The 22510-nt window shown below is 56.6% G+C and overlaps 8 protein-coding genes across 8 annotated transcripts; 5 read left to right on the top strand and 3 right to left on the bottom strand.

Moving 5' to 3' along the window:
• Positions 1 to 112: 112 nt before the first annotated feature.
• IWZ02DRAFT_168410 (uncharacterized protein) lies at positions 113 to 1282 on the top strand. The gene is made up of 4 exons (XM_066762162.1): positions 113 to 378; positions 426 to 783; positions 840 to 1198; positions 1248 to 1282. The coding sequence occupies exons 1-4, from the start codon at positions 207 to 209 to the stop codon at positions 1265 to 1267; spliced, it is 909 nt and encodes a 302-aa protein (XP_066617348.1). The 5' UTR covers positions 113 to 206; the 3' UTR covers positions 1268 to 1282.
• Positions 1072 to 1916, top strand: IWZ02DRAFT_168383 (uncharacterized protein). Its single transcript, XM_066762160.1, has 2 exons — positions 1072 to 1198; positions 1248 to 1916. The coding sequence occupies exon 2, from the start codon at positions 1302 to 1304 to the stop codon at positions 1809 to 1811; it is 510 nt and encodes a 169-aa protein (XP_066617347.1). The 5' UTR covers positions 1072 to 1198; positions 1248 to 1301; the 3' UTR covers positions 1812 to 1916.
• On the top strand, positions 1672 to 4008 carry IWZ02DRAFT_168393 (Dfp1/Him1, central region-domain-containing protein). The gene is made up of 3 exons (XM_066762161.1): positions 1672 to 2503; positions 2555 to 3823; positions 3875 to 4008. Exons 1-3 carry the CDS (start codon positions 2021 to 2023, stop codon positions 3971 to 3973), a joined length of 1851 nt encoding a protein of 616 aa, XP_066617346.1. The 5' UTR covers positions 1672 to 2020; the 3' UTR covers positions 3974 to 4008.
• Positions 4009 to 5371: 1363 nt separating this feature from the next.
• IWZ02DRAFT_438051 (uncharacterized protein) lies at positions 5372 to 6361 on the bottom strand (the record flags this gene model as incomplete). Its single annotated transcript, XM_066766691.1, has 1 exon — positions 5372 to 6361. One exon carries the CDS (start codon positions 6359 to 6361, stop codon positions 5372 to 5374), a length of 990 nt encoding a protein of 329 aa, XP_066617345.1.
• Positions 6362 to 8433: 2072 nt separating this feature from the next.
• Positions 8434 to 9793, top strand: IWZ02DRAFT_168309 (uncharacterized protein). Its single transcript, XM_066762158.1, has 2 exons — positions 8434 to 8748; positions 8993 to 9793. The coding sequence occupies exons 1-2, from the start codon at positions 8567 to 8569 to the stop codon at positions 9420 to 9422; spliced, it is 612 nt and encodes a 203-aa protein (XP_066617344.1). The 5' UTR covers positions 8434 to 8566; the 3' UTR covers positions 9423 to 9793.
• Positions 9794 to 10779: 986 nt separating this feature from the next.
• On the bottom strand, positions 10780 to 11447 carry IWZ02DRAFT_168299 (uncharacterized protein). The gene has a single exon (XM_066762157.1). The coding sequence runs from the start codon at positions 11366 to 11368 to the stop codon at positions 10913 to 10915; it is 456 nt and encodes a 151-aa protein (XP_066617343.1). The 5' UTR covers positions 11369 to 11447; the 3' UTR covers positions 10780 to 10912.
• A 4172-nt stretch (positions 11448 to 15619) lies between these two features.
• Positions 15620 to 16421, bottom strand: IWZ02DRAFT_168283 (uncharacterized protein). The gene has a single exon (XM_066762156.1). It carries the CDS (start codon positions 16201 to 16203, stop codon positions 15649 to 15651), a length of 555 nt encoding a protein of 184 aa, XP_066617342.1. The 5' UTR covers positions 16204 to 16421; the 3' UTR covers positions 15620 to 15648.
• Positions 16422 to 18668: 2247 nt separating this feature from the next.
• Positions 18669 to 21886, top strand: IWZ02DRAFT_513756 (uncharacterized protein; the record flags this gene model as incomplete). Its single annotated transcript, XM_066770585.1, has 3 exons — positions 18669 to 19068; positions 19147 to 19361; positions 19382 to 21886. 3 exons carry the CDS (start codon positions 18669 to 18671, stop codon positions 21725 to 21727), a joined length of 2961 nt encoding a protein of 986 aa, XP_066617341.1. The 3' UTR covers positions 21728 to 21886.
• Between the last annotated feature and the right edge of the window lie 624 nt (positions 21887 to 22510).

Raw genomic sequence — 22510 nt, 5'->3', positions numbered from 1 at the left:
GCTGCCACGCCTCGCATCACTTCCCCGCTGGAGGCCCAGAGCTGTAGCCACAGTAGCTTGACATCACCAGTCCAACGGCAACTGCGCCAGACTGCCGTGGGTGGACTTTACCTGCTGCGGCCCACCTCTCTCTCTGCTGCTTAGAATAAATTCGACCCAGAGCCGTCGACAGCTTCAACCCCACCCTCAATCGAGTCGGCTCCAACATGCCCCCCAACGGCACTGATCGCAATGCTCTCGTCAATCGGCAGCTCCCGGAGATGGAGCTGTCAGACGGCACGGCGGCTTCCCTGACCGGTCCTCCGCCCCCAATTCCTCACTATCTGAACCCTGAAGGTCGCGCTCGCTTTCGGTTCGGCGTCGAGGGCAACGCCATTGGTACGGCGCGCTCCCCCAATTGACGACGCCTGTGCTCACGATACAAGTCACTGGCGGAGCTGGAACCCTGGCACTGGAGGGAGCCCGCGCTTTGCTCGAGCACGGGGTCAGCGGCCTTGCGCTCTTCGACATCAATCCAGCCCACGCCGAGGCGGCAATTGCGGCGCTGCAGCGCGACTTTCCCGACGCCAACGTTATTGCCAAGAAGGTCAACGTGACAGACGCCGACAATGTCAATGCCGCCGTACGCGAGACGGCCCAGGAGTTGGGGAGCGTCGACGTCCTGTGCTGCTTTGCCGGCGTCGTTGGCTGCACGCATGCGGTCGACATGGCCCCAGAGGAATGGCGTAGGGTCCTGGAGATCAACACGACGGGCTCGTTTCTGTGTGCACAGGCAGCGGCCAGGTACGAATCTAGTCGGAGCTGCGAGTCTGGACCGGCTAACCGGAGAATCGCTGCAGGCAAATGATTGAGCAAAAATCCAAGGGCTCCATCGTCTTCATTGCGTCCATGTCGGGCCACAGGGTCAACTACCCCCAGCCCCAAGTCGCGTACAATGTCTCCAAGGCGTCGCTGCTGCACCTCAAAAACTGCCTGGCTGCCGAGTGGGCTCGCCACGGCATTCGCGTCAATACCATCAGCCCCGGCTACATGGACACGATCCTGAATGAGGGACCGGGCCTGGAGAGGGCGCGCAACAGCTGGGCTTCGCGCAATCCAATGGGAAGGATGGGTCTGCCCGAGGAACTCACAGGGCCTCTGATTCTGCTCACTTCGCACGCAGGAAGCTACATCAACGGTGCAGACATTTTGGTGGACGGTAAGACGCGACTTTGCACGTGGCTGAGCATGGCTGACTCGAGCGTTAGGCGGGGCCGTGGTGTTTTAGACGGGCGTGGTAGACGGGTAGACGCGTTGTTTACATGGACAGCGAAAGAGACTTGTTATTCCGATGCAATGCAGGCGGTGGTGGTACAAAAAAGTCTCGGCGGGCCCATTGTCGTGGTGGCAGTTGTTTGGTATTATTGTGGAGCTTGTTTTGGTGTTTGTTTATGGGGTGTTTTGGGCGCAGAGCGCCGCAGCATGGCCGTGAACAGACGGCATCAAGGCCGCCGTCGTTGGGTTGTAGCAGAAATGAGGGCTCAACGGCCATCCCGGATGCGAATGGACAAGTGCATCGAGCAAGGAAGGTCGTCGAAGACTGGGTGCAGCTTCGGTCTGGTGGTTGGGCTTGGGTTGTTGCTACGGGGCGGCCTTGGCTTCGTCGCTTACTTCTGCGGACGGGAACGCCTGCCTTAGCGCGACTGCTGCCGGTCGAGCACCCACCGCAGCTCACAACAACACGACGACGTGACCACAGCAGACAGCCTCGGGTCGCTCAACAACAACTCCATCCGCCTCTCCCAGGCTGTTCCCAACCCTCGCTGGCCTAAACCCCTCGTCCGTGACATCCAGGCTCCCTCTGTCCGCTGCCGACTGCCATGGCCTCTTCCGCCCTCTAGACGCCGCCGCCGCCGCCGCCATCGAGACGTGTAGCAGCGCGCGCTACCCTACCCTACTCTACCCTACCCTACCCTACCCTACCCTACCCCTCGAGCCAGCCGCCGTTGTCTGCTTCTCGCTGCCTCTGCTATCCTTACGTATGGCAGCAGTCTCAATCCCGCCCTCTCCGCAGGCCCTCTCCACCATGTCTTCTCGCCGCATGCCCTTGGCCAACGTCCCCAATGGCACCAACTCGCCCTACCGACCCCCGGCCGCCGCTGCAACCAAACGCAACCGCTCCTACGCGAGCGAGCAGCGAGACCTCACGTATGCTCAGCAGCCACCCACCAAAAAGCTCATTGTCGAGGACACCGACGTAGAGAACCGACGTCACGTCTTGCTGCAAAAGACTCGCCAGAGTCAAATTTCTGCATCCCAGAAAAAGCAAGACATCACGCGCGACTCGAGGCTCTCGTCCAGACCCGTGGAGAAGAGCGCAAGGCCCGCCCACGACAACCTCGAGACGGTCCGCCAGTGGCAGAAACACTATAGGAAGGCGTTTCCGCATTTTGTCTTCTACTTTGAGAGCATACCCGAGGATGCACGGACCAAAGCTACCAAGCAGCTGCTGGCTCTGGGAGCGGTATGACGTCTGCCTCCTTTGCATTTGGATCGACGTGCTAACACCCTGCAGCGCGAAGAAAAGTTCTTTTCCAAATCAATAACACATGTCGTCACCCCGCGGCCAATCCCGCCCGAAAACACACACCAAGATGCTGGCCAACCGCGCACCATCAACCCGGCCGTCCTCGACCGCGCGGCTGAGTCTCGTTCCAAAATAGAAAGAAAGTCTGGAGACATTCTGCTCAAGGCCAGGGAAATGGGTTTGAAGATATGGGCTATGGAGAAGCTGGAACGAGTACTCAAAACCATGTTCTCCGGAGAGACTGGAGAGCAGCCCCCAGACTACCACACCCGCGGCTCCACGACCACACTCGCCGCCAAAAGCCGGGGCGCACCGGACCTTGAGCAGCTCCTGCGCAACGAAAAGGTCAATGGACCCGCCGACAGGGACCTGGCCGTGTCCACCAAGGACGCAGCCCACTTCCGGGGCTTTTACGTCTATGTTCACTGCATGAATGGAAAATATCGCCCAACCATCTTGCGAGACTATGACAAGCCGCGAACGAGGGAAGAGGGCAAGTGGCCGCAATTCCGTCTGACTGGGCTGGGGAGGTGTCCTTTTGTGGAGGATCCGCATCACGTGAGAAAACTGCAGCAAGAGCAAGGAAAGATTCCCAAGATTGCCAGGGCCCGTGTCGAGTTGAATCTTCGGGAGTTGGCCGCAAGGTCAACGGCTACCACCTCCAGAAGGCCTCTGGCAGAAAACGGCAACTCGACACGGCGCCCATCGATATCAAACGACGAACACGATCATGAGTCGCGTTCCAGGCCCCTAGAGGCGCCCAAGATTATCCCATCCAAGGGCAAGGACACAGACTCGGCGCCCCTCTTTGGCAGTGCGCAGGCAAGTCTGCGCACCAAGCCTCACTTCATTGGCGGTGTGCCCGTTGCGTCCGGAGTCCAGCCCTCCAACATTACCTCTGCAATTCAATCACAGCAAGTGACTTCTTCGACAGCCGCGGCGCCAACTGGTGCCGCCGGGCAGAGCAAAGCGTTCCATCAACTCAGCCGCAAGGTGCTGGAAAAGAATAGTGCTCCAAACAGCGCAAACTCGTGGACAGACCTTCGCGCCACGATCAATGAGCCTCACGCGCCCATCCAAATGCCCAGGCCCACCAAGCGCAAGGCCCAAGACACTCTCGGGGGCATCCACGAAGAGGACGAAGAGGAAGTCAAGCCCAGACAAGTGGTTTATGCTCGCCGAAAGAAGCCAGTCGAGAAGGAACCCAAGCCCGGCTACTGCGAAAACTGCAAGGAAAAGTTTGAAGACTTTGATACGGTACGTGTGTCGATGCAAGCGATAAGAGACCATGCTGACTTCCTGGAATAGCACGTTGTTAGCCGCAAGCATCGCAAGTTTGCTCTTACTCCAGACAACTGGAGCGAGCTCGACAGTCTGCTCAGCCAGCTCGAACGACCCGTTCTGTGATTTGCACTTGGGGGGTCCGTGGTACTTTCTGCCTGACGATATTCCATCTTCCTTTTTTGTACCCCCACAACTATCGGCAATATTTCTGCGCGCCCCAGTGATACCGACCCGCGTTGTTTGGAGTCTTGAGTCGGCCTTTTTCCTGTCTGCTGCTGCTGCTCTTCTTCGTCTGCGTATCGTTTGCGGGAAATCTTTTCCTACTACTGCTGCTGTCGCCTCCTCTTTGTCGTTTTCTCTCTCTCCGCATGTCTGTATGCGTATACGCACAATACCCATCTTGACTGCTGCTGCTACCGCTAGTGCTGCTGCGATTGACTACCTTACCTCGTTAGCTTTTTCGGGCATTCATTCGGGGCATTCTGGAAGGGAGGAAAGAGACGAAGGGGTGGGGAAGGGGGGATGGGGTGGGGGGGCAGGAGCAGGATGGATAGGCCCTGCTACTACTACTACTACAACTACAACAACTACCACGACTACCTGGTTTATCACGGTAGTACTCTTCGTTTGGGCATTTCCATGGCGTTGCATACATCCATCAGTCCGTCAGTCAGTCAGTCAGTCAGTCGGTCACTTTTTTGTCGGGCATCCATCGGTCCATCAATCAATCAATCAATTGATTCAACTCGTTGAACTGTCTGTCAGTTTGTGTGTCTGTGTATGTGGGAGGACAAAAAAGCCAAAAAGAACAAAACAGATCAGCAGAACGTTAGCAGAGGCCCCGAGTTGAATTCTTGACCTCCGCTCACGTCCCCCAGCCAAGTACTCATTATTAGACAATGAAGTGGTGGATTATTGCCGAGTACCCTTAAGCAGTGTTCATGCTTGCGTTTCCCAGGCTAGGATATCATCCACGCATGCTTACTCGTCGACTGATGCCTTGCTAGTAAACTGGCGTTTTTGGTCCATGTAGCCACCGAACTGAAGACGCACATTTTGCGCAGAACACGTCCGGCAGAGCTGCTCTGTCAACTCTTTCGGTAATTCTGACTTCAGCAGCTTATCTACTGAGCTGCAGCCTTGAGGACTTCGTTCGTTCGTCAAGGGTGAAGGTTCGCAGGCTTTCCGGCAACCTCAAAGGTAAGCAAGTGCCTAGCAAACATCAAACCTTCATCAAAGCAATCCGTGCTGAATGTTTTGCCATCATTTGGCTGGCTCTGCCTTGTCAACTATACTGACCGCCAACTTGTCTTGGAGTCTAGCCACGCCCGGATACCCAGAGCCACGTCCAGTCCAAGCACTGCCTGATCGACCGTCGTCCTACTCCTTCCTTTTCTCCTGCTTCAATTCCTTTTTATCCTGTGTCTCAGCCCATGGACTCCCCGAAATCAAAATTAGAGCCATGACGATGTCCACTCAACCCAAGCCTTCCTCCAAAGCCATGCCATTGTGGATCGTCCCTCACTTTCCGCCCACTTGTGCTCGAAGCCCCCTCACGAGATATCCATCGGCGTGTCGATCCTGAGTGCCTGCGTCCAGATCCTCAGAAAGCTTCTTGACAGCCTTCTTGACATCGTTCAAGTTGAGCCAAGCCTGCTTGCTGGTCCTCGGCGCCTCAAGACGCTCCCTGACCACGTCATCCATCCACTTGATGCCAACGGCGTGAGCCTTGGCCGTCATCTGCGAGAGCACGAGCAGATGGTAGGTGAAGGAAACCGTCCAGTCCATCGGTCCACGGTAGTCATTCACGGTACGTCCACCGGTGTCGAAGTCGTCGCCGTCCTCGCGCTTGTAGTTCAGAAGGCGGACGTGGTCCTTGCCCTGCTGCTCGGCGACGGGCTCGCGCAAGTGAAGGGGAATGGCGTTGTGGATGTAGCAGCCCCAGTTCTTTTCGATCGCGTTGACCCAAGCCTCCCACCATTCCTGCTCGGTCAGGCCCATGGCCTCGTCCCACTGCTCCTTGGTGGCGAAGTCCGACCGCTTGGGCCACGTGGGCTGCTTCTGGGTCATCTCTTTGCACCAGCGCACCAAAAGTGGCTCGTTGGGCATTGCGAGCTGGTACTCTCCGCTTGACTGCTCTACAGAACCCGAACGACGCATGACTTCCGCAGCCAGCTTCTCAGCCATCAGAACATCAGCCAAGATCAAGCCCGGCATTCCCGTGTCGTCTCCCTTCGCGAAGCGATTCTTGATGGCCTTTTCGAGGCACTTGAGAACGGTACGCTCGCCACGCTCGGACAGGTAGCGAGTGTAGAGCGACTTTAGCGGGCGCATGAAAGCAAGAGCGCAGTCAGAGATTGGCTTCTTTTCGTAATGACCGTTGAGCGCATCGTTGAGGTTGACGGTGTCTTGGGTCGTAGTCGTAGGGCGGAGATGGGCGTGCTCCGGCTTGCTGAGGACCTCGTTCTCGAACTTGACGGCCCATTCGCGGGTGGCATCCTCACGGGACATGTTGGCGAGAGAAATGTTCGGGGAGCATGAAGACGACGAGTGTGCAGAATGGAGTCACGGAGCTGTATCTGTGTCAGAACTAGTCGAGATCATGCACTTCGGCCAGAATCTCACAAGATTGGCGAGGAGAGGTCGTGGATAAGAGTTGTGGAGCTCTGGGCCAATGTTTTGGGACGCGCTCAAGCGCAGATCAAGATTGCGAGGAGCCGAAAAGACGAAGTGGAGAGACTGAACGTCTTGAAAGGCGAGCGAGTTGGTGGAGAAGCGTAGCAGGTTGCTGCAGTGGAAGTGTTGACAGCCCGCTCAGATCATGAGGTTGAATTCAGGACACTGGAGTGGTGGATTGGAACGAAGGTGTCGAGGTCAAGCTCACCGAGTCAATAATGTTTGGAAGACACCGCCGTGTGGCTAGAGGCAGGTATCGAGGCAGGAGTGCCATTCTGGGTAATTCAGTGCGTTGCTACTGTACTGAACTGAAGACGAAAAAGTGTCAAAATCGAGCCCAGGTGTTGAAATTCAAAGTTGCAACAATCCTCGACGTCATCCGGTTCCCCACTTATTCTTTCTGGGTTTGCAACGCAAATTGGTCCAATGCACCAAGGTTGCAGACAAATTGGCTCAGATATGTTCATATATTTGCTCACTTCCTGCCGGCGTTCCTAGCACAGCCAGCCAAACAATGCTGGCCAGTGTTCCGTCAACACACACCGACTGCAGACTTTTGACAGATGATTGCCTCCACGCCATCGGATAAGAAGCCTCTTTGCAGATTTCAACAAGTTTGCTCAGTGCCATGCAAGAAAGCAGGACCAGTCTATTTCTCCATCGTCTACAACGGCAGTCTATGAGCACTTGAGACCCCCTGGAATATGTCAGGTATAGACCCACCAAAAGATGCGATCAGATACGAGCCTACATGCCCTCAAATCGCCAGCGAACTCATTTGCTTAGACAATTTCGCCTGTGGGAAGGTGAGTAGTTCACCGCGCAGGTATGAGGGATTGAGCGACAGGTGGCGCTGCCATCACTTCAAAATTTTGAGCGAAATTTCACGCGGGAAGTCTTCATCTATATAGTATGAAACAATTAAAATACAAAAGATAACTCTGCAATTTTGCATTCTCTCAAATCTAGCGCGGACCCATTGTAAACAGTGATAAACGACGCTTTTCGTTACTTCGTGCTGACTCTCTGCTCAGACCGTGCTTTCAACATAGATATTCTCAAGAATGTAGACATCATGACGTTGGTATGGAGTCGTAAAGTGCATGATCTGAGGAATCGAAAGGGTTTGGTAGACATGGTTCATCACCGAAATCCTTGAGCCGCAACCGTAGACGCAAAATCATCAGATTTTGCAAAGCCATACCCTCAGCTTCCAAGGATTCTTCAGCAAAAGACCATCATCAGCTTTTCTACAGCCCCCTTTCCCATGAAACTCCTTCTATGTCGCTTTTCACCTGTCCTCTCGTGTCAGTCACTGCCAACGTTTCCGGTATTCTTCCCACACTGCGCGAGTAGCGCACTGCAAAACTACTCCACATCACACTACATCACAACCACACTCTCCAACCAGAAGTGCTCACACACCAACAATTCGCAATTCCCAAATCTCCAAGGTAATTGGCAGAACAACAAACCCTCCTAGCCTTGCCCCGTCCCCTGAACCTCTCTCCGCATCCACCCACACACCCACAACGCCCACCGCCGACGCACCAGCAAAGGAAGCGCAAAACGGCTCCTTGCATCATCTTGCCCCGCCCCGCCTCATCCGTCATGTCGCCTTGGCATCCATCCATCCAGCGCTGCGCTGCGCTCCACCCCACTCCACTCCACTCTGCGCATGCATGTATGCATGTGCGCAACGCCCAAAAGAACCGGACAACAGAGTCTCCGCGGCAAACCAACACCATATCTGATTCACCTAGACGACTGTCCAAGCTGCATTGTACATACATAGCTGGCCAAGGACGAGAGCAGGAGAGAAGGAAAGAAAGAAAGAAAGAAAGAAAGAAAGAAAGAAAGAAAGAAAGAAAGAAAGAAAGAAAGAAAGAAAGAAAGAAAGAAAGAAAGAAAGAAAGAAAGAAAGAAAGAAAGAAAGAAAGAAAGAAAGAAAGCAAGCAAGCACACGCATTAGTGCAGAGGACCAACAAGTCAACGACGCTTCGCACCGTACCGTACAGTACCGGCCTGCGCGATTAACTGATGGAAAGCGAGACCGAACGAGGAGGTCAGCCACACACGTGCTGTGTAGACTACTTTACTGGCTGGCTGGCCGGCTGGCAGGCTGAGATACGAGACGAGACGAAACACGAACAGAAACAGAAAACGGGCGAAACAACGACAATCGCTCCATCACCACCACCACCGCTATGTACCTCCACTTTGTACGTATACCCATCCGCTTGGCGGGCAAAGCAGCATAGCAGCATAGCAGCACGCAACAGCAGCACGCAACACGACGTCAGCCTTGGCGCGCTCTCAGCCAGGCGGTGGGTGGGCGCCTAGGGTAGGTAGCAGCAATCACGCTCTCCCTCACAGTCTGCACCGCTCCATGACCCATCCCATCCCATCCCACCCACCTCCTCCTCCTATCCCTCAAACAACTGACTGCGGTGCGTGGTGGTGCAGTGCCAGTGCACGTTTCTTTCCTTCTTCCCGACGCTACACACGCACCGCGGCGCCAAGTGGTTCCGCCGGTGCTTGGCGAAACCCCCTCTTCCCCCTCCCCCCTTTCGTACACTCCACTCTCTCTCTCTTGGCGGCACTGGTGGGATCGTCGTGGCTACGTATCGATCGGTGTGTTTTTTTTTTTTTTTTTTTTTTTCTTCTGAGACGCAGCCAGAGGCTGCCGTGGGAAGGTCCGCCGAGTGACGGAGCGGGATTTGGATGGGATGGGATGGGTGGGATGCGGATCGGCGGTGCCAAGAGTCTTGGGATGGTTTGGGATAGGATGGTCGAGGATGGATCGATGGATCGATGTCGTGTACCTACCTGCTTGCTTGTCTGTCTGGTTCGGTGGATGGGCGGATGGGTTGTAGACACTTCTGTACTTCATTAAAGAGGGTGGCGAAGGAGAAAAAGAGGGTGGTCGTTTAGAGGGAGTCAGGAGGAGCACTTGTGTGGAGGGTTGGGATCTTCCAGTATACGGGCATTCAGATGTATGCCGTCCGTCTCTTTGCATATAGTTGTACCAGTGGTCAAGGGGAGACAGACTGTGAATTGATTAGAGCGTGATTGGCGTTGGTCATCAGGGAGATGAGGTTGTTGAAAGTCGAGTGAAGGAAATCTCTCGTCCTTTACCTACCTACATCTGTCCTCTGCAGTCTAAACGCAGTAGGCACTTGACTTCGGCTAAGGAAAGAAAACGACTGCGTGACTGGAGAGAAAACGTGGAGGAAAGGATGTCGTACACCACATTGCCACATTCTGTCACTTCTCCCACAAACTTACTCACCTCTCAAACAGTCCTCTCTGCCCAGTCTCTGTGCCACTTCCACTCACCTTACCCATCACCTCATCCATGAAACCCCATCCACCTTTCCACGCGTCCAACGCCCGCCCCGCTCAGCCAGCTCAGCCTAGATTAGCCCAACAACACCACCACTACCACCACAGAAAGCTTACCGAGCCTTGAGTCAGCATGCCACAAACCTAACCGCAAACTAAACCTCATCCAGAGAGCCACACGAAGCACAGCACCTCCATTCTCTAACCAACGACAACAACAGCAAAAACAGCAAAGCCACGCTCGTCACACCATCACCGAGCGAGTGCGGAATGGCTAGCTGGCTGGCTGGCCATGACGTACGTACGTCGCCGACTGGTTGGCTGAAACTGCCTGGTAAGCTAAGATAGCGCGACACGCATCCACCACCTGTGCCCATCCATCTATCCATCCACCCGGCGCACCGCGGTTCCTAGAAATAAACGAACCACCAGGAGGCCATACGCGTCGCTCGCGCGTACCCGTGGCCACGGCAACGGGGCCGGCCGGCGGGGGCGTAGCGTAACGGGCGTGCCTGCGTGCCGGAGTGGCGGGGCTACGCTACGCTACGCTACGTCCCCTTCGTTCGTTGGCTGGCTGGCTGGCTTAGAAATAACGAACGGCGTTTGGTGCTCTATTATTGATGTCGATGATGGTAGTAATGGTGGATGTCGAGGTTTCGGTATTTCAATTGTGCGTTCGTACGAGGTGGCTTGCTTGCTTGAAATATCAGAGCGCAAGTGTTGAAATGCGTGTCATCAGAGTCAGTCAGTCAGTCAGTCAGTCAGTCAGTCAGTCAGTCCGTACTGTAATGGTCGACTCGTCATCGTCCGCGAGCCATCGACTCTGTCGTCCCGCGCATTCCGCGTATCTACGGCAAAGAAGGATAATCTTCTGCCTCCCCTCTTACCTTCCCATCTACATGCCATCAGCAAAGAAATGCCACCCGCGCCGCTTCTACCGTAGCCGCAAGAGTCGCAAAAGGAGGCAAGGTCATCGCGCAAACGCCAATGGCAGCTGAGAAACCTCTCGCGCACAGCGTTTGCAGCGAAGCCGAAGCTTACTCAAGCACTCAGAAGTGACCACGGTGCAGCGGCGGAGCGCATGACCAACGCAAGCACAAGGTACGGTTGGGTCGGGCCGCCCGGCAAGAGGGCGCTTGCGTGCGCGCGCTCAACCGCTCGCAGGTCCTTCCATGCCTTCCGTTCTGTGCTTCCCGTTCGGCAGTCTAGGTAGGCCGGGATCGCACTTCGGTCGGCACGGCAGAGGACAGGGAAACCTGGGCGGGCGAAGCAAAGACCTAGGCCAATGCCGCCGAATACCTGGCTTCGAACTACATCCAGCGACCTGGAAAGACGCGTCTGCAGGTGGCGACGCCGATTGTTCCTCGTCGTGTTCAGCCAGCTGAAGAGAGAGTTGGAGCTGAGGGCGAGCATATGGTGGAAATAAGGTGAGGCGAGATCTTTTCTACCGATGCTCGCCCTGCACGGGATCGAAGACGTAAAAGCGTGAAAAGTCATAAGAGCAAACAGGAAGCTTGACAACGAGGATGACACAGAGACGAAGAAAAGAAAAAGGAGAAAAAAAAAGAAGAAGAAGAAAAAGGCGCGCCAGATCCCGCGCGCACCGCTTGCTCGATCGCAGAGTCGAAGCAGGCAAGCCGGGCAGCGTACCGATGGTTTTAGGTGACCGACGACAACCTCCCTGTACCTACCCAACCAGGCAGGCGGCGGCGACTTGGACGCTTTCAGTCCCTTGGCTACCCCACGCAGGCATGCCAGGGAGGCCCTGGAGTCGTTGTTGAACGCCCTACCCTAACAACGACGGCACGGTGCGAAGGCATCTGCGCGACGAAAGAAATTTCATTGGCGCAGCGGGTCCATGTGTAATGGAGAATGGTGAGGGAGTCGACGCGACGCGAAAAAGTGTGGAGGAAACGTAAAAGCGGAAAAGACGTTGCGAGGACGGGGCGCCTCTCTGCAAGGCGACATGCAGGACCAATTCTTCGAGGAGCGACGAGAGATGAGACGAAAAGGGAGAAAGAGATGACATTTCGAAAGGCGACCTCTGCCATGAATCAAAATGCCCCGTCATCTCAGACGGCGTCAAAGGAGAAGTTCGTCGTCGGCATATTGAGAATTTTGGCAAGGGTACCTCCGCAGAGAGACGGACAGACGGACGCATGGACGACGCAGACGGCAGCCCAATGCCGAAGAAAATGGCGCAGAACGGCGGCTCCCGCATGAACCTGGTCCCCGTCTAGATTCGCTGGGAACATGCCTGCCTGGCGTGTGGCCTCTAACCGCACGTCGACTCGCCGTTTGATTTCCCCCGTCGACGCCCTCCTCTCTGCGCCCGACGCACCTGGCGAGAACCACGACGCGTCGTCCGCGGCAATCCGCATTGATGACACCGGTGGAGGCTGGCGCCTTTGAACACTCGCGTGCCGGCCTCCCCGTTTCAGCTGTGTGTCAAGGGTCGGGGGCGCCGTACCTGTGTCCTGACGTCGGCGGCTGATTTTGCCATTGTCGCCCTTGCTTATTCCCTCAGTCAGCATGCCGACCATCTTGCATTTGCATGATATTTGGCTCGCATTCGTGTCCGGCGTGGGCATGTGGCTGGATGGCCTGCCGTTTGTCCTTTGCGATATTTTTCCTTTGCTCTTCGCTTTTTGACGTCTGCTGCAATCCTAGCCAACCGCTGCAATTTTGCCGATCCGATTGCCCGAAGCGGCAGGATCCTTGGGGTCCAGCGTTACTGCCGATTCGACCTGCCGAGCTGCACCCATGTTGTAGAGAGAGAACAGGCTGTCCAAACAACACCACCTCTTGGCAATGCGTATCTACTACAGCTGGGCGTCGTCCATGAGTGTAGATAACTCGGCTTCCTTCGGTGCGGCGCGGACATGTTCCGGAGCATCGCGACAGCTGCTGCTCCTTTTCTCTCGTCCAATTGCGGACGTAGAGGATGGAAAGACGCGCGGGTGGTGTTAGGTGAGGTCGCCATGTAGGTTCATGTTCGCTCCAGCCTCGGATCCGACGGCGATGCGATGTGATGCGATAAGGTGCTGGCTGCAGTAATTGCGTGTGCTGGCGGCGGCGCCATGATACGCGGCATTTTTTTTTATTATTTTATTATTATTTTCGAGTCCTTGAGCGATGATGCGGGTTCCCTGTCCTGGCCTTGGTTATCGTCCTTTGTTTCGAGGCATTTTTGCCGCCCTGCGACCAATGATGGTTCCTCTCATTACCGCTCGGTGATTTCGGCTATGCGGCGCGAGGCGGGCGGGAGTTTCCTGTACCGGGGAATTGGTAGGGACGACAGTCGAGGGTGGTCAGCGGGCAGCGAGCCCGTCCACTATGGTTTCATGGCGCGTCTGCCGAGAAAGCTTGGGAGGCGTGGTAAGGCTGCGGGAATAGTCGCAATGAATCGATTGGCGGTGGAAAGGGAGCGATGGCCGAAACAGTCGGCGCTGGATGAAAGAAGGGTGAGATATGAAAGTAGAGGCAGAAACTGCTGGCAGTTGGAGAGCGGCAGGTACCTCGAGCAAAGTCAAGGAAATAGGTAGCGTTGTACTGTACTGTACACACTATCCACTTAGCTCCCGTCCCGCGTTGCCGTCACGGCATTGTTGGTTGTCTCCAAACCACGGCACTTCAACAAGCGTTTCCGCTCAATGTTTCGGCCTTCGCAGTTCCAGAAAATCGTGCCGTCATTCCCGTCAGACGCGTCCAGCCCAACCGTGGGGTTGTTGCGTCCTCATTCACACCTCCCACCATCACCTTTCTAACACAGCAATTCGCCACGTGAGTAAGACTTACGTCGCTGAGGCCCTCCGGCTGTCCCGCCACCGCGAAAGGCGACACAGTAATAGGGGAAAAAAAAAATGGAAGAAATAAGGCTAAACGGCGTCCCCGAACCAAGAAAAGAAGGCGTAGCTACATGTACCTAGCTAGTGCTGGAAAATCGCTCGCTCAGCCCTATCCGCGCGTACCGACCACACACCCACCCTCGACACCTCTCGTGAACACACCCAGACCATTGAACCGCATCACATTTTTGCATTGGACACCCTGACCCTGTCTTTCTGTCTGTCTGTCTGCCTGCCTGCCTATCTGTCATCGAGCCGCCTTTGACTTTGCTGACCTGGCGAATCCCTGCGCCGCTCTGAGCAAGCATGGCAATGTCCAGCATTACCGGTCACTGAGGGATCTCCGAGACTCGTCCAGGCTCCGTCACCTTGTAGAAGCTGCGAAGAAGGGCGCGGTACGAAGAGGTCTGGTGTGTCAGACTGCAGACCGACCAGCCAAACACGCCAGTCTTGTGGTCCCTGCAGCTGTCAAGCAATGGACTGCTGGGGTTTCGGTTGTCCATACTGCCTAGGTATGCCGTCATTGGCATTTTCTCACAGAGCAGTGGTGGCAGCAGAAGCAGCAGTAGCCAGCATGCAGAAGCGTCCAGAAGAAGGTCAATCAACTGATCCACGCGTACTCCAACTTGAGCTTGTGGACAAGCAGGCAGTGGAAGTGGTAGGTACCTAGTCACTCCGTCTGTGCATCCGATTCGATTCGCCACCGCACATTCATCGTCAGGTACCCTTCGGCTCCGCCCCAGCGAACGGTCGGTATGTGCGTCGTCCACGGCTTTCTGTGGAGCGTCCCAAATATTCGCAGACCTTCTAAAACAGGGGGTGTGAGTGGCGACGGCAATCACTCGGTGGCGACGAAAATCCCCCTGACGACTGAAACCTGTACCTACCTGCATGTCGTGTGCTCCTGGGCAAGGGATCTAATGGTGATGAAGGAGTGGGAGAGAGACCAATAGACTGGCATGACGTCCGTGGAAAGGCGGAAGGAGAGCACACACGCCTGCTCCTATGCTCGAACATTTTCACTGCTTACCCACCCACCCACCCGTCCATCCATCCACCACCCATCGTCCGTCTCTTCGGCGCCGCAACGATGCGTAGTCCTGGCGTAAATGCCTCACCCACTCACTCACTCACTCACTCACTACTCACTCTCAGCCCTACCTCCCTTACCCCTACCCCTACCCCTACCCCTGTCTTCCCTGTCCAACACTGCCACCACCGTCCTGCCTAACCCGGCAGCGTATCCCTTGTCCCCTGAGTTATGGAGGGATGTGTGTGGTAGGGAAGAAGGAGGAAGCGCGGCGGAGCGGTCCGTCCCGTCCGCCGACGACGTCGTGTTCTGGGACTAGGTCTGGTGGATGGCTGGCTGGTGGATAAGTCGGCCAGGGGTTTCAGTGTAGTGTGGTGTGGCTGCCCGGCCCGTGGCGGTGGTGGTGTAGTATGTGGACAAGCACTGGCAACAGACAAACGACGACTGGATCGTGAGTGACAGAGAGAAGGGAAAAGGGGTTTGTAGGTACGGTAGTCATTCACGATGGCTGAAGAGCGGACTCCTATCACTGGCGGTTGCGGATGTGTGCGTCTCGAGTCAAGTCAAAGTATTTTTGGCCGTCGTGACGTGCAACCCTGATGAGCACGTCTGTAGGTCGCCGCTTGCAGACAGGAGGTTGGAGTCTTGGTATCTTGGAAGGGGGAAGGGGAGGGGTTAGTGGCGGCGGCGGCGAATTAATCGAAACATTTTATTGCCGCATCATCGCCGCCGTCTGTGAAGCAATGCGGGATGCCAATGGTGTGTGCCGCGTCAGTATAGCTTCGCCGCTCCGCTGTGCTGCTCTTGGCCTCATCTCATCTCTTGCCCCCCCCCTTTTTTGATTGGAGAAAGCCCGCACGAATAGTTAGCAGCAGGAGTAATCAATATCATCATAATCATTATCGCCGACTGCTGTGTCTGTGTCCCACGGTGCAACGAGTTTGATACTTCCAAGACCCAGCCACGGAGACCGAAACGCGCTCCAAGGCTGCCTGGCTGCCGATCGCCAAGAAGAGCAAGCAGTAAGTCGTCGCCCGTCGAAGTTGCACCTGACACGGCCAGTTTGCACGTAGGGCAATCCTGTTAGTCAGATGGCGGCTTGTCCGTTTGACTGGGCGCGGGAGATCAGCTAGAGTAGCGCGTTTGCGACGACCTGAGGGAAAATCTGGTACGCCAGTGGCGGTCTTGGTCCGCCTGGCTGGCCGGCCTTGAGCGAGCAGCAGCAGCAGCAGCAGGAGAAGGAGTACGGAGTCCCAATCTTGCCACCAACCCATTCCCCTGTAGCAGAGAGATGTGGACTTGCGGGTTTGCGGCATACCCCACGCGGAGAAAGAGGAAATGGTTGACGGGAATAAGTTCCCTAGCGTCGGCCCCCACGGTCGCTGGACCTGGGGGGGCGGCGAATCACAGGGCGCGTCTTTGAAAGTTGAGGCTGGCCGAGCTGGTAGCCGCATAACGGGCCGAGGAGGGGGGCAAGCAGAGCAGATGCTGGGTCCTGACTACCTACCTACGGTAGCGGGGCCATTGGCGGACATGTGTTCCTGTGGCAGGAAAAGTCGCGCCATGAGCGCGCCAGGATTATGATGACATGTTTCCCCCAGATTGACATGTATGATGCAAGAAAAGAGGAGCACTTGGCAGCCAGGCGGTCAAATAATAATGCAAAGCATGGCCGACATGTTCATCGGCGCATAGGGTGGTCGAGCAAAGGCACAGAAGCAGTCCAGGCGCCTGAGCATCAGGAGAAGGACGAGAGGCAACAGGCGAGGGATTACTCCAGACTCCCGGCCCTGCTTGTCTCATGCAAAAAATCCGGGGCAAGGAAGAAAAGGGCGTCGGCCGGTCGGGGCAGCATGTCCAAATGCGGAGAGGGAGGCGACGAGTGCATTGGACGGGGCGGGCGAGATTGGACGCGCAGATGAGACCGTATTCAGGCCTGGGTAACACGGGGGATATGCCGCGCAGCTGGCTCTTGAGGGCATAAAGGAATGAAGAGCGACACAGAGGGCGAGCATTGGACGACGCATCGGGAAAAGTGGCATGCACACGCGCCGCAGTCGGTTTTGGTGTGCAAAGGACGAGAGGTGTGCAAGAGAGATGCAGACGGACCGACTGGGACAGCGGCAAGGAGGCCTAGCGGGCGGGACGCGCGAGAGCAGAGGGCAGGAAGAAACTGTTTCACAAAGACGAGCAGACATTCAAAGAATTGACAGGCAGCCTTTTCCGGCGGCGTAGATAGGGAGGTAGGGAGGTAGGTAGGTAGGTAAAGGTCAGCGAGGCCGGCCGTCGACGGCGACAGCGACGACGACGACGGCGACATACACGATGAGTGGGTGGCAGGTCGGCCGAACCAGCTGGGTCGGTCGATCGGTCGGTCGGTCGGTCGGTCGGTCAAAGATTGCTGTCAGTAGGTAGGTAGGTATCTGCTGCGCTGCATCGAAGGCTGCGTGGAATCCCACGGCGGCTTGTCATTGGCCAATACTAAACCCACCCACGTTTCCCAAGACGGCATGGACCGGGCGCGGACCGTCCGGGGCTCCATGCGCCCAGCAGGGATCCATGCCGGCTGCCCATCAACCTAATCAAGACTCGCACACGTCAGAAAGCGATGCGGACAGGACGCCGTCACTCTGCGCGTCCGCTCACTCACATCACTGCCGTCGTCGGTGTCGGGCGTCGGGTAGGGCGACGGCTCAGGCACAGTCTGTTGTGCTCTTCTGCTGCTTGCTGACTTGGGACCGGACTGGACTGGACTACTACATACTCCACTGTTTTCATCTCCAGGCGCTCCACCCACCGCTGCTCGGCAACCTGCCCCAGCACCCTGCAGATCCACGCCGCTTGCCGTATGCTACTCTCTAGTCGAGACTCCGTGGGTGCGGGCGAGGGTGAGGGCCAAAAGGTCGGAGAAAGGTGGCCTGGCGGGCAGCGAAGACGCAGACGTCACAGTCAGAATGTGATGCCGCGGGGCCGCTGGACACCTCTGCGGAGATCGGACAGCGACAGAGGGAAGAAAAAAGGGCACAGAGGAATGCGCAGGATGCAGAGGCGAGTTATGGTCAGAGCAAGGCGCCCACCGCTGCCAGTTGTGCGGCCTCTCAACACACAGGACACTCGACACCTCGAGCCGGCGCTACTTTCCTCGCTAGCCCAGAGCTTCGACCTGCTGATGGAGTGTCGGTGCGAGGGACGCGTGCGTCGGCATCGAAAGGCGGTGGACGGGAGACGGGCAGCGGTCAGAGACGAAGCAGAGAGAGGGAGAGAGAGTGAAATGAGAGCGTACAAGCAAGGCCAAGCAATTCAATTGCGAAGACGGCAGCGATTCGAACAGGAAGCCCCAAGGCCGAAATTTCTTCTTCTCAAACATTGGGCGGCTGACGTTTTGTTTTGGTGAGGACTGGATGTATTGTCGCTTATCGGCCCACGAGTTCAATTTCCGAACCCCACGGCGCGCTCCTGATGCAACTCCCAGCCCAGCGGCGGCGACCAAAAAATCGCGCGGCTCTCGTTCGCTTTGGCACTGGCCTTAGGTCGTCAAAGTCACTGGCGGAACGCACGGCACTCGTCGTCTGCTCGGCTCAACGTCACTGGCTCGTTGCCAGGGACATCCCCCGAGACGCCGCTACCGTGGGCTCGCCGTTTCTCCGGTGCTCTGTGCCATCATCCAGCCCTCTCATAAAGGCGCCCTCGCCCCGGCCCTCATCACAAGCCCTTCCCTTCTACACTCTTGTTCGTCCCCTCGTGTCTTGATCGAGCGACAAGTGTGGGTTGCGCCAGGCGCCGTCAAGTCCAACAATCCAAACTTGCGTCGGGCCAAACCGTATAAATTCTTTTTCCTCTTCCCTCCTCCTCCTCCTCCTCCTCGTCCTCTCTTTTACCATCTTCCCCCCAAACCCGACCCCAGTTCACCTAATCCACCATGGGAAAGAAGTCCAAGGACATCGAAAAGGGCGATGCCCACGACGAGTCGCTCCGCAACCACGTCGACGAGTATGAAGGCCTCGACGAGTACGCCGCCCTCCAAAAGTTCATCACCACCTACCGCGACCCCAAGGCCGCCGAGGCCGAGGGTGCTGAGGAAGGCGATGTCACCGCCGCGAAGAAGCCCTGGTGGGCCTTCTGGCGCAGCAGCAAGGGCAGCGGCGCCGCCGACTCCGGCGTAGTCCCTCCCGCCTGGCTCGAGGCCGACATCAACCAGGGTATCACCGAGAGTGATGTTCAGTCGCGCCGCAAGCGCTTCGGCTGGAACGAAATCGTCACCGAGAAGGAGAACCTGTTCCTCAAGTTCCTTGGTTTCTTCCGGGGTCCCGTCCTCTACAGTAAGTTGCCACAACCATATTCCCTGGCCCGCTCATGGGTCCGTTCCTGGCACGTGACGCCGCTAACGACCGTTGCAGCCATGGAGTTGGCCGTTCTGCTCGCCGCTGGTCTTCGTGACTGGGTCGACTTTGGTGTCATCATTGGTATTTTGCTGCTCAACGCCATTGTCGGTTGGTACCAGGAGAAGCAGGCTGCCGATGTCGTCGCTTCGCTCAAGGGTGACATTGCTATGCGCGCCACCGTCGTCCGCGACGGCCGCGAGCAAAACATCCTCGCCCGTGAAATCGTCCCGGTGACATCATTGTCCTCGAGGAAGGCCAGACCGTTCCCGCCGACGTTCGTCTCATCTGCGACTACTCGAGCCCCCAGGACTTTGAGCGCTACAAGGAGCTCCGCGACTCGGACAAGTTCAAGGAGGATGACCCCGAGGACGAGGCCGACGAGGCCGAGGACGAGCAGGACAAGACTCACCGTTTCGGCCAGCCTCTCGTTGCTTGTGACCAGTCTGCCATCACTGGTGAATCGCTTGCCGTCGACAAGTTCATGGGCGATGTCTGCTACTACACCACTGGCTGCAAGCGCGGCAAGGCTTACGGTGTTGCCCTGACCTCGGCCAAGTTCTCCTTCGTCGGTCGCACTGCTACCCTCGTTGCTGGCGCCAAGGACTCTGGTCACTTCAAGGCCATCATGGACTCCATTGGAACGTCGCTGCTGGTTCTCGTCGTCTTCTTCATCCTCGTCTCTTGGATTGGTGGCTTCTTCCGTCACCTCAAGATTGCGACTCCCGAGGACAGCTCCATCAACTTGCTGCACTACGCCCTCATTCTCTTGATCGTCGGTGTCCCCGTCGGTCTTCCCGTCGTTACCACCACCACGCTCGCTGTCGGTGCCGCCTACCTCGCCGAGGAGAAGGCCATTGTTCAGAAGCTCACTGCCATTGAGTCGCTTGCCGGTGTCGATGTTCTCTGCTCCGACAAGACTGGTACCCTCACTGCCAACCAGCTCTCTCTGCGCGAGCCCTACGTTGCCGAGGGCCAGGACGTCAACTGGATGATGGCCTGCGCTGCTCTCGCCTCTTCCCACAACATCAAGTCGCTCGACCCCATTGACAAGGTCACCATTCTCTCCCTCAAGCGCTACCCCAAGGCCCGTGAGATTCTCCAGCAGCCCTGGAGGACCGAGAAGTTCACTCCTTTCGACCCCGTCTCCAAGCGCATTACCACCGTCTGCTGGCTCAACGGCGACAAGTACGTCTGCGCCAAGGGTGCCCCCAAGGCCATTGTCAACCTGTCCAACTGCTCCAAGGAGGTTGCCGACCTCTACCGCGACAAGGCCACCGAGTTCGCCCGCCGTGGTTTCCGTTCGCTTGGTGTTGCTTACCAGAAGAACGACGGTGACTGGATCCTGCTCGGTCTCCTCTCCATGTTCGACCCTCCCCGTGAGGACACTGCCCAGACCATCCTCGAGGCCCAGAACCTCGGTGTTCCCGTCAAGATGCTTACTGGTGACGCCATTGCCATTGCCAAGGAGACTTGCAAGATGCTTGCCCTCGGTACCAAGGTCTACAACTCTGAGAAGCTGATCCACGGCGGTCTCACCGGCTCCACCCAGCACGACCTCGTCGAGACTGCCGATGGTTTCGCCGAAGTCTTCCCCGAGCACAAGTACCAGGTCGTCGAGATGCTTCAGCAGCGTGGTCACTTGACTGCCATGACTGGTGACGGTGTCAACGACGCTCCCTCTCTCAAGAAGGCCGACTGCGGTATTGCCGTCGAGGGTTCCACCGAGGCCGCCCAGGCTGCTGCCGACATTGTCTTCCTTGCCCCCGGTCTCTCCACCATCGTCCTCGCCATCAAGATCTCTCGCCAGATTTTCAACCGCATGAAGGCCTACATCCAGTACCGTATCGCTCTCTGTCTCCACCTTGAGCTTTACCTCGTCACCTCCATGATTATCATCAACGAGACCATCCGTGTCGAGCTCATCGTCTTCATTGCCCTGTTTGCCGACTTGGCCACCGTCGCCGTCGCCTACGACAACGCCTTCTCTGACGAGCGTCCCGTCGAGTGGCAGCTTCCCAAGATCTGGATCATCTCGGTCATTCTCGGTATCCTGCTTGCTGCCGGTACCTGGATCATCCGTGGCTCCATGTTCCTCAGCAACGGCGGTATCGTTCAGAACTTTGGTTCCGTCCAGGAAATTCTCTTCCTCGAAGTCTCGCTCACTGAGAACTGGCTCATCTTCGTCACCCGTGGTGGCAAGACCTGGCCCTCGTGGCAGCTCGTTGGCGCCATCTTCGGTGTCGACGCCCTGGCGACCATCTTCTGTATCTTCGGTTGGCTCTCGGGCAAGCCCCAAATCACCAGCCCTCCCACTCCCTTCAACCAGCGCCTCGATGGCTGGACTGACGTCGTCACCGTCGTCGTCGTCTGGTGTTACTCGATCGGTGTCACCATCATCATCGCCATTGTCTACTTCCTCCTCAACCGCATCCCGTGGCTCGACAACCTTGGCCGCAAGGACCGTGGCAACAAGAACGAGCGCCTCGAGAACATCATTGGCCGCATCAGCAAGCTCGCCATTGAGCACTCGGTCACCGTCGATGGCAAGAACAGCTACTCGGTGGTCGAGAAGAAGGCCGATGACGACGAGGAGTAGATTGGTTGGCGGATTTCGAATGATTAATTGCACGATCATGTGTCCCACCGGTCCTATCGAGTCTTGCACAAATACAAAAGTCAGCTTGAAGGACGCAGGCGCTTGGATGATTGATGGGTTTTTTAGGTCAAGAGATTTGGGATTTTACTCTCTTGCTTTTGTTTCTTTTTCCTTTGAGATACTACCTCCTCGCTAGTATAGACGATAGACCCTAATACCACTTCAGAGGTAATGAATTCAACGAAAAGTGTTCAATTGGTTGTGCCTATTTCTCTTTGGAGTTTGTTTCTACTCGAGTCTTCTCGAACTACCATTTCTTCAGTCATGGTTCTTGAGCACCATCTTGGGCGTTTCGTCTCCTTGAGCGTACGGCCCTGAGCACACTCTTCTCACGTGCAACTCACTGACACGCACCTCAGTCCCTACCTATTTATCTGCCAGCGCCTGCCAGCAACAGTACTGCGGGTACCACTGTACTCCGCTATTCAGCAACGGCGACAGCAACAGCGAAAGCGGCGGCCAAAAGCCAAGCATCAATTCATCCCGCAATCGGCGCCAAGCAGCTCGCTCCATCCAGTCGAGCAGCATGAAGCGAGCGACCATCAACATCCCATCCCATCTTTGCTATAATTATTCGGACGACAAGAAGAAAACACCAAGCCAACGACAACAAATCTCGCACCGGAGCCAAGATTTTCGCTCCTCACCCGCTCGCCTCTGCCGACTTGCTTCCCCACTCGCTCGGCTTCCGACCGACCCACGGCCTAGGGTTCTCGAGCGCTT

This window comes from Phyllosticta citriasiana, assembly GCF_038021145.1.
Source record: "Phyllosticta citriasiana strain CBS 120426 chromosome Unknown IWZ02scaffold_29, whole genome shotgun sequence".
NCBI classification, from domain to species: Eukaryota; Fungi; Ascomycota; class Dothideomycetes; order Botryosphaeriales; family Phyllostictaceae; genus Phyllosticta; species Phyllosticta citriasiana.
This window is presented reverse-complemented; position numbering and strand designations above follow the sequence as displayed.

What these genes read in the sequence shown, in the direction of transcription:
- IWZ02DRAFT_168410 (XM_066762162.1), top strand. Translation starts at nt 207, where the DNA reads ATGCCCCCCAACGGCACTGATCGCAATGCTCTCGTCAATCGGCAGCTC. An exon ending in CGTCGAGGGCAACGCCATTG is followed by an intron (nt 379 to 425) that starts GTACGGCGCGCT and finishes TCACGATACAAG; the next exon opens with TCACTGGCGGAGCTGGAACC. An exon ending in TGTGCACAGGCAGCGGCCAG is followed by an intron (nt 784 to 839) that starts GTACGAATCTAG and finishes GAATCGCTGCAG; the next exon opens with GCAAATGATTGAGCAAAAAT.
- IWZ02DRAFT_168383 (XM_066762160.1), top strand. Translation starts at nt 1,302, where the DNA reads ATGGACAGCGAAAGAGACTTGTTATTCCGATGCAATGCAGGCGGTGGT.
- IWZ02DRAFT_168393 (XM_066762161.1), top strand. Translation starts at nt 2,021, where the DNA reads ATGGCAGCAGTCTCAATCCCGCCCTCTCCGCAGGCCCTCTCCACCATG. An exon ending in AGCTGCTGGCTCTGGGAGCG is followed by an intron (nt 2,504 to 2,554) that starts GTATGACGTCTG and finishes AACACCCTGCAG; the next exon opens with CGCGAAGAAAAGTTCTTTTC. An exon ending in AGTTTGAAGACTTTGATACG is followed by an intron (nt 3,824 to 3,874) that starts GTACGTGTGTCG and finishes TTCCTGGAATAG; the next exon opens with CACGTTGTTAGCCGCAAGCA.
- IWZ02DRAFT_168309 (XM_066762158.1), top strand. Translation starts at nt 8,567, where the DNA reads ATGGAAAGCGAGACCGAACGAGGAGGTCAGCCACACACGTGCTGTGTA. An exon ending in CCGCTATGTACCTCCACTTT is followed by an intron (nt 8,749 to 8,992) that starts GTACGTATACCC and finishes GTGGTGGTGCAG; the next exon opens with TGCCAGTGCACGTTTCTTTC.
- IWZ02DRAFT_168299 (XM_066762157.1), bottom strand. Translation starts at nt 11,368, where the DNA reads ATGACTTTTCACGCTTTTACGTCTTCGATCCCGTGCAGGGCGAGCATC.
- IWZ02DRAFT_168283 (XM_066762156.1), bottom strand. Translation starts at nt 16,203, where the DNA reads ATGCGGCTACCAGCTCGGCCAGCCTCAACTTTCAAAGACGCGCCCTGT.